Source organism: Oncorhynchus mykiss, chromosome 29 (assembly GCF_057628025.1).
Source record: "Oncorhynchus mykiss isolate SJ-2025 chromosome 29, ASM5762802v1, whole genome shotgun sequence".
Lineage (NCBI taxonomy): Eukaryota > Metazoa > Chordata > Actinopteri > Salmoniformes > Salmonidae > Oncorhynchus > Oncorhynchus mykiss.
The window spans coordinates 37,400,370-37,410,000 of NC_143050.1; the positions used below are offsets into that span (position 1 = coordinate 37,400,370).

Genomic DNA, 9,631 nt, shown 5'->3' on the forward strand with positions numbered 1-9,631 from the left:
CCTTGTATGGTTGTACTTTGAACCTTTTTTTGTAAGAATGTACTCCTCCTGATGCTCCTGTACCCCCTTTCTCTCTCTCCTCTTTCTTTCCTGTTCTCTCTCTCTCAGCATCTATGTCAGCTTTCTCTGTCCTAGCCTCTCTCTGTTAGTGAAGTTCTAAAGCGTTTGTACTCGTACACGACCATATCGTGTCCCATCTGACCCTGGCATTGGCAGGGTGCAAAGCAAAGGTTCAACCAGTAAATTACCGCCAGGCTCCCAAACCAGTGGGAGCCCATTTATACTTAAAACAAATGCCAAATTATAGATCACAATCAATGGGGTGTGAGGAAGAAATTCGAACATAGATTAGTCTCCGATCCACACTCGCCTCTGTCCCTTCCAACACTCTAGAAACCATGTGAGGTACGAAGCAATCACAAAAGGTAAATGCATCGAAGAACATGAGCGTGGTTGGGATGGGTTGTCAAGTGTTGCTGATGCTGCTTTAGTTATTCTACGGATGGCAACCTCAGGCCACCTGCTTCAAACCATGGGTCTGGAGTTTGTACTTGTTAGGTCATGTGGTCAATGGCCAGGTAAAACCCCAGGTCATAATCATAGTTGAGAGTCGGCTTCCTAGTGTAGATCTCCCTCAACTCAACAAGTGCACATTTCCAAAAGCCCCCCAAAAAAGGTTGATATTAAGAAGCACTCATTAACAGACACATTTCCCCAAGGGACAATAAAATATTCATTAATTTAATCTATTCCTTCATAGGGTTGATGAATAGCAGTTTCCAACAGCCAGGATGGATCAGCTGCTACTATAAGTGAGAGCTGGCCTCACCACATGGAGTAAGTTTAGGCTGCCAGCTAGGCTGAACAAAACCAAAAGAGAGGCTTGTTATTATGGCTTGTTGGCCCACGAGCGAGAGAAGGGCTGGACAGTGCTGGCTGCAGTGGTATTGGGAGACTGTGTAAACCAGTAAGCAGACTGAGTTGACTCATTCTCATAACCACATTCCTCCAGGGGAGAGGAGCGGGCTGAGAAGCGGACACACACACGCACACGCATGCACACACATACTGTAGGTCATGAATATATAGACACTTATGGGTACAGAAAGCACATTCCTGACAAAGCACATCTTCACCAAAAGTGTCCAAAACATCGGCAGACCCTCCACTGCATTAAACCATGGTAGTTACAACGCACGCTGTACAGACGGTCTGAAAAGAAAGAAACAAAATGTCTTGCCCTGATAATGTAGCATACTTTATTTTTTTATTTTTTATTTTTTTGTAGTTTAACTGTCCCGGCGTTGGTGTAGCAGGTTAAAAATAACAGAGAGAAAGAATGAGGGAGTGAAAGGAAAAGCGAGGGAGGGAGAGAGAGCGAGGGAGAGAGAGAGTGAGAGAGAGAGAGAACACATTGACTGAGTTCGCACAGTTTAGATCCCCCTGGATTTATTTGTGTACATAACTCAGTCTTTCTCTTTCCCTCTCTCCCTCTCTCTGTTTGTCTCGCTCTCCATCTCGCTCTCACGTGTACACCCACACGCCAACTCCCACACAGTTATCGGGATTCACATAACTGTCAAATTAACGTAGTGCTTTTGAACTGAAACAGTACACCTACAGAGATCTCACGTCTGCCGCACTAAATTATTCTGTTCACCGGGCGCTGCTCAAAGGGAACAGAAAGGAGAAGAGAGAAGCCAAGACCAAGGCTCTCTCTCAGAACAACAACACAGGAGAGAAAAGACACACTCACAGACTCACAGCCTGCAAAGAGAACGGGCTCGCCTCCCTTCTCTTCTGTTCATACAACTTGAGCTCATGAAAAAAAATAAACAAAGTCATACACTAAATGTGCTTCTAATGATTTAATGGGTATAAAACACACAGGTTTACTATTCCGTTAGGACAGCACCTCACCCACCATTTTGGGGAGCATCCACTCTTGCTTTTCCCTGGACATTTCAAGTGAGAAATCAAACTTTATTTTACCCCCACAGATACACAGCAACACAATGGAGAGTAATAATGTACTGTAACAGTGACATCAGATCCCATCTGAAAGACAGACAAAACTAAGGGAGACATCTTGAACTGCAACAGCTTGTTAAAGTCTCGTCACATCAATATCCTCTCTATCTCGCTCTCTTCCTCTCTCCCTCCCTCGCACCTGTCCGTTTCAGTTCACCAGGCAGCCAGGGAGGTAGAGGAAATAAATGCCCAGAGACTCATGGGCTAACAGAGAGAGAAACTCACCTGACTGGCCTCTCAACCTTGTCCCCTGTAACTCCGTCACCTCCTCACTTCTCTCTCTCTCTCTCGCTCTCATTCGTTCGCTCACTCCCATCTCTCTGTCTTGCACGCACACACACACACACACACACACACACACACACACACACACACACACACACACACACACACACACACACACACACACACACACACACACACACACACACACACACACACACACACACACACACACACACACACACACACACACACACACACTTACTTACCAGTGTGTCCCTCGTGTTGTGTTGTGCTGGTGTCTGGCTCCATGTTGGTCCTTTACAGGGTGGTTGGGGGTTACAGTAACAGACACATGTGGTAGCCCAGGGCAGATAGAGAGCTCTGCTAATGTCTCCGTATGCTACGTACACTCTGCTCTCTCTCTCTCTTTCTCTCTCTTTCTCTCTCGCTTTCTGATCTTAAAGATACAGTGTCACTTTTTTTTGTGGAACATCAAAATGACAGAGATAGCCACGGCCAGCTATGACTGCATGTGTGGGTATGGATGTGCCACTGCAGCCCCCTCATGATGAGTTCAGACTTTGTGGGGCCCCAACCCACCTCAAAGTTGCCCATCCCTGCTCTAAAGGGACTGGGAGAAGGGATACCATTCCATGGTATGTACAGTGCATTCGGAAGGCGTGTGACAGTGTGTTTGTGCTAGAACTCCTTGAACTTCAAAGGGAAAAAAAACAGCAGCCTCTCACTTGACTTTCCATTCAGAGGCAGGAGTCAGATCAACTCTTATTCGTTTCACTGTTTCTATTTCATCTCCCCATCAATATCTAACGTTTGCACGTTTAAACGAATAAAGAGGTATAAATGCTAAATCAGGTCGAGCATGCGTCAAAAACACTTACTTTTTGAATATCTTTCACCATATTTGGCTAATAGCGTGAGTGTTTATAGGGCTTACAGAGTTTATATTGGCCTGTTGCTAAGTGCTGCTGCCTGTCATTCTCCAGTTTGGAGACCGAAGGGCAGGGGCAATGGAATTATTAAAGGGGCCTTTTTGGAGCACGTTCAGAAACCTGTTTGTTAGTGATGTGTTTATGTACTGTTCCTCAGACCTCCATCCCCAGGTTTCACAAGACCAGACAGTTTATTCTGCCGAGTCTGTGCTTCCACAGGGTCAGATGGTCTCCTGGACCCAGATTTAGCCTAGTCCTCCTACTTTCAAAGGAGATTTTCCTCTGATACTGCTTTCAGATCCAGGAGTGGGCTTAATTTGGGTCCGGGAAACCAGCCCCTAAAACTGTTACTCAAATGCAGATAAAAATGCTTGGAGGCTAACGGCCTGCCGTACTAGGTTACTGTTTACCTAACAGTATTACCGATCCACATATCTAACCAAAAAAGTCTCCAACCACCTCTCTCTCACACCCCCACAGAGAGAGAGAGAGAGAGAGAGAGAGAGAGAGATGGCATTTGAAATGTCTTTATTCTTTTTGTTTTCATTATGGGGTCCGGCCAATATTAAGGCAGTTATACAATTTGAAAAACATTACAATACATTCATTACAGAATTCCCAGAACACAGTGTGTCAGGCTCATACTCCACTACCACATATCTACAATGCAAAATCCTGTTGGGCCTGTCCGGGGGTGTCCTCGGATGGGGCCACAGTGTCTCCTGACCCCTCCTGTCTCAGCCTCCAGTATTTATGCTGCAGTAGTTTATGTGTCGGGGGGCTAGGGTCAGTTTGTTATATCTGGAGTACTTCTCCTGTCCTATTCGGTGTCCTGTGTGAATTTAAGTGTGCTCTCTCTAATTCTCTCTTTCTCTCTTTCTTTCTCTCTCTCGGAGGACCTGAGCCCTAGGACCATGCCTCAGGACTACCTGACATGATGACTCCTTGCTGTCCCCAGTCCACCTGGCCGTGCTGCTGCTCCAGTTTCAACTGTTCTGCCTTATTATTATTGGACCATGCTGGTCATTTATGAACATTTGAACATCTTGGCCATGTTCTGTTATAATCTCCACCCGGCACAGCCAGAAGAGGACTGGCCACCCCACATAGCCTGGTTCCTCTCTAGGTTTCTTCCTAGGTTTTGGCCTTTCTAGGGAGTTTTTCCTAGCCACCGTGCTTCTACACCTGCATTGCTTGCTGTTTGGGGTTTTAGGCTGGGTTTCTGTACAGCACGTTGAGATATCAGCTGATGTACGAAGGGCTATATAAATAAATGTGATTTTGATTTGATTTGAAAATCCATGTGTACGTGCATGTATAGTGCGTATGTTATCATGTGTCTGTGCCTTTGTTTGTGTTACTTTTGGAACGTTTGTGTAATGTTTACAGTTAATATTTTCTTGTTTATTGCACTTTTTAAATGATCTATTTCACTTGCTTTGGCAACCTAAACATATGTTTCCCATGCCAATAGATCCCTTAAATTGAATATATACACTACCGTTCAAAAGTTTGGGGTCACTTGGAAATGTCCTTGTTTTAGAAAGAAAAGCAAATGTTTTGTCCATTAAAATAACATCAAATTGATCAGAAATACAGTGTAGACATTGTTAGCTGGAAACGGCTGATTTTTTATGGAATATCTACATAGGCGTACAGAGGCCCATTATCAGTGACCATCACTCCTGTGTTCCAATGGCATGTTGTGTAAGCTAATAGAAGTTTATCATTTTAAAAGGCTAATTGATCATTAGAAAACCCTTTTGCAATCATGTTAGCACAGCTGAAAACTGTTGTTCTGATAAAAGAAGCAATATAACTAGCCTTCTTTAGACTAGTTGAGTATCTGGAGCATCGGCATTTGTGGGTTTGATTACAAGCTCAAAATGGCCAAAAACAAACATCTTTCTTCTGAAACTCATCAGTCTATTCTTGTTCTGAGAAATGAAGGCTATTTCCTGCGAGAAATTGCCAAGAAACTGAAGATCTCGTACAACGCTGTGTACTACTCCCTTCACAGAACAACACAAACTGGCTCTAACCAGAATAGAAAGAGAAGTGGGAGTTACTGATGCTGGCACTAAGACCACACTCAATGAGCTGTATTCCGCCATAGGCAAACAGGAAAATGCTCATCCAGAGGCAGTGCTCCTAGTGGCTGGGAAATTTAATGCAGGGAAACTTAAATCTGTTTTATGAAATTTCTATCAACATGTTAAATGTGCAACCAGAGGGAAAATCATCTAGACCACCTTTACTCCACACACAGAGACGCGTACAAAGCTCTCCCTCACCCTCCATTTGGCAAATCTGACCACAATTCTATCCTCCTGATTCCTGCTTACAAGTAAAAATTAAAGCAGGAAGCCCCAGTGTCAATAAAAAGGTGGTCAGAAGCAGATGCTATGCTACAGGACTGTTTTGCTAGCACAGACTAGAATATGTTCTGGGATTCTTCCTATGGCATTGAGGAGGCCACGACATCAGTCATTGGCTTCATCAATAAGTATGTCAATGATGTCGTCCCCACAGTGACCGTAAGGACATACCCCAACCAGAAGCCATGGATTACGGCAACACTGAGCTAAAAGCTAGAGCTGCCAATTTCAAGGAGCCGGGACTCTAATCCAGAACCTTATAAGAAATCTTGCTATGCCCTTTAACAAACCATCAGACATGCAAAGTGTCAATCATCAATCGTACTACACCGGCTCCGATGCTCGGATGTGGCAGGGCTTGCAAACCATTACAGACTACAATGGGAAGCACAGCCGAGAGCTGAATAGCGACACAAGCCTACCAGATGAGCTAAACAACTTTGAGGCAAATAACACTGAAACATGCATGAGCGCACCAGCTGTTCCGGATGACTGTGTGATCACGGTCTCCATAGCCGATGTGAGTAAGACCTTTAAACAGGTCAACATTCACAAGCCCGCAGGGCCAGATGGATTATCAGGACGTGTATTGTGAGCATGCGCTGACCAACTGGAAAGTGACTTCACTGACATTTTCAACCTCTCCCTGTACGAGACTGTAATACCAATATGTTTAAAGCAGACCATCATAGTTTCTGTGCCCAAGAACACTAAGGTAAATTGCCTTAATGACTACCGATCCGTCGCACTCACATCTGTAGCCATGAAGTGCTTTGATAAGCTGGTCATGTCTAACATCAACACCATTATCCCAGAAACCCTAGAACCACTCCAATTTGCATACCGCCCTAACAAATTCACAGATGATGCAATCTCTATTGCACTCCACACTGCCCTTTCCCACCTGGACAAAAGGAACACCTATGTGAGAATGCTATTCATTGACTACAGTTCAGTGTTCAACACCACAGTGCCCTCAAAGCTCATCACTAAGCTAAGGACCCTGGGACTAAACGTCTCCCTCTGCAACTGGATCCTGGACTTCCTGATGGGCCACTCCTAGGTGGTAAGGGTAGGTAACAACACATCCGCCTCGCTGATCCTCAACACAGGGCTCTCACCCTCAGTGGTGCGTGCTCAGTCCCCTCTTGTACTCCCTGTTCACTCATGACTGCACGACCAGTCATAACTCCAACACCATCATTAAGTTTGCCGATGACACAACAGTTGTAGGCCTGATCACCAACAATGACGAGACAGCCTATAGGGAGGAGGTCAGAGACCTGGCCATGTGGTTCCAGGACAACAACTCTCCCTCAAAGTGATCAAGACAAATTAGATGGTTGTGGACTACAGGAAAAGGAGGACCAAGCACGCCCCCAATCTCATCGACGGGGCTGTAGTGGAGCAGGTTGAGAGCTTCAAGTTCCTTGGTGTCCACATTACCAACAAACTAACATGGTCCAAGCACACCAAGACAGTCTTGAAAAGAGCACGACAAAACCTATTCCCCCTCAGGAGACTGAAAAGATTTGGCATGGGTCCTCAGATCCTCAAAAGGGTCAACAACTGCTCGGCCTCCGACCGCAAGGCACTACAGAGGGTAGTGCTTATGGCCCAGTACATCACTGGGTCCAAGCTTCCTGCCATCCAGGACCTCTATACCAGGCGGTCTCAGAGGAAGGCCCTAAAATTGGTCAAAGACTCCAACCTCCCTAGTCATAGATTGTTCTCTTTGCTACCGCACGGCAAGCGGTACCGGAGCACCAAGTCTAGGTCCAAGGGACTTTTAAACAGCTTCTACCCCCAAGCCATAACACTTCTGAACATCTAATCAAATGGCTACCCAGACTATTTACATTGCCTTCCCCCCGCCCCTATTTTACACCGCTGCTACTCTCTGTATTTGTCTATGCAGAGTCACTTTAATAACTCTACCTACATGTACATATTACCTCAATTACCTCGACTAATCGGTTCCCCCGCAAATTGACTCTGTACTGGTACCCCCTGTATATAGTCTCGCTATTGTCATTTTACTGCTGCTCTTCAACTACTTGTTACTTTTATTTCTTATTCTTACAACTGCATTGTTGGTTAGGGGCTTGTTAGTAAGCATTTCACTGTAAGGTCTACACCTGTATTCGGCGCAAATGAGAGAGAGAGAGAGAGAGAGAGAGAGAGAGAGAGAGAGAGAGAGCCCTGTAACAGACCTGTGTGGGCCTGGAGCACTAAGCAACGTGTGTTAATACACTGCACTACTAGAGAGCATTATAGTGAGCAGACACACTGAAAAGACTGGGAACAACAGGCCAGAAAGGGACTGCAGGACATACCTGTGAATAGAGGAATATTGGTTTTATGAAAAGTGAAGTTAAAGACGGGCTTGAATGGAGGATAAGACAATAGGTGTTAAAAACATGGAGTCTTCCTATCTGATGTGCTGTAACCCCTGACAAGGACAAGACAGACTAAAATATACTAGCAGGAGGGATGAGGGAGGGAGGGATTGAGGGGGGGATGACTTGAACGTTAACATCTGGAGTGGAGAGCTATCTGGAGAGAACATTACCTAATGATGTCTAATTAGTGGCTCTCACCTGGAATTTTACTGAAACACTACACACACGCTTCTACACATAAACAAGTGAACACACACACGGAAACATCTCCAATGCCCAAGAGAAGGGAAGAGACAAGAGATCGTAAACAAAATTGCATCAACCTCATCCAGTGGATAACAGAGGGTCGAAAAGAGGGAGGGAAGAGGAGAGGAAGAAGAGAGGCATTACGTCATTTTTTTTTTTACATAACACTTGAGATAAAGGGCTGAACCCAGAACAGTGGATACAGCACGGCTTTCATCCATAACAATGGACCCACTGACTGAAGCACTGACCCCAGTTCTATGCATCACACACATGACAAACCAACTGAACATAATCCCAGAGACGTGGCATAGCACATGATTCACCACACTGAGTTAGTGTGTGTATGTACAGGGTTGGGAGGTAACGGATTACATGTAATCCGTTACATGTAAGGGATTACAAAAAATTGTAACTGTAATCCGTTACGTTACAAGCAAAATATTGTCATCGGATTATAAATACTTTTGAAAAACTACTTTGAGGATTACTTCTGAATTTAAAAAAAATCTTTGACACTTGAAAGTTTAAGCTTGTTCCACATGAGCGAGTCTGACCACAAGTCACACCAAATGTGTTTGATAGATCGTGGGAAAAGAGCAGGAATAGACTTTTGTAGGCTACAGTCTAAGATATATCTTCCAATGATGCGACTGCTGTTGGTGTCCAAAGATTATCCAACTTGAATTAACGCTTGGAGGTAAGGATGACAACAGTGATGTAGTCTACGGCGATACGGATATCACTTATTATTGATATCTACATAGAGCATTGATGAGAATCACACCCCTGCTCTCTCATTTAGCTATTTGCGCCTTACGGATTGTGGTTGTTGTGGATGGCTGTTCACAAATCTAAATGTGTATTGGAACCTAGTAATGGTTCAATTCAAGAAGTTAAAGCTGCCGATCAATCATTGTTCTTGAAACCAGTGGACAGCCTGTGAAAAATGCACTCTTACAACAGCTGCATACTGCGGATCCCAGCCTACGGAATAAAAGTGGAGCTTTTATTGCCCAATCGAATTCATGCTGATAAAAATAAATACATCTAGCCTAATGGACACATGCTTAAACTCGCACACCTTTGATAGACTTAAAACCTGTTAAGGATATGGCAGACATACGCCCCCTTTGGAGAGATTGGGTACCCCTAGTAAACTGGAAAAAAAATCTGTCAAAAATTGCTAATATATGCAAATAAAAATTATTATTGGATAGAAAACACTCTAAAGATTCTAAAACCGTTGGAATTATGTCTGTAAGTATAGCAGAACTCACAGGGCAGGCATTCTTCCAAACTAGTTTTTGTGGCCATGAAAGTTGGAGCAACTTTGACGTCATGGCCCCCACCCTTCCCAACGAGCTATGATTCTGGGGACACTTTCTTTCTCTTCCGC

The 9,631-nt window shown here is 44.5% G+C and overlaps 1 protein-coding gene across 2 annotated transcripts in view; it reads right to left on the reverse strand.

Moving 5' to 3' along the window:
* Nucleotides 1-2,684, reverse strand: part of dab2ipb (DAB2 interacting protein b) — a 246,587-nt gene extending 243,903 nt beyond the window's left edge. Inside the window, exon 1 of one of the 2 annotated variants that reach the window (XM_090227118.1) lies at nt 2,523-2,684. In XM_090227118.1, coding sequence (XP_090083244.1) covers nt 2,523-2,565 — 43 coding nt within the window. In that variant the 5' untranslated portion in view covers nt 2,566-2,684. The remainder of the gene's footprint in view (nt 1-2,522) is intronic. The other variant, XM_090227120.1, reaches the window with a different exon arrangement.
* Between the last annotated feature and the right edge of the window lie 6,947 nt (nt 2,685-9,631).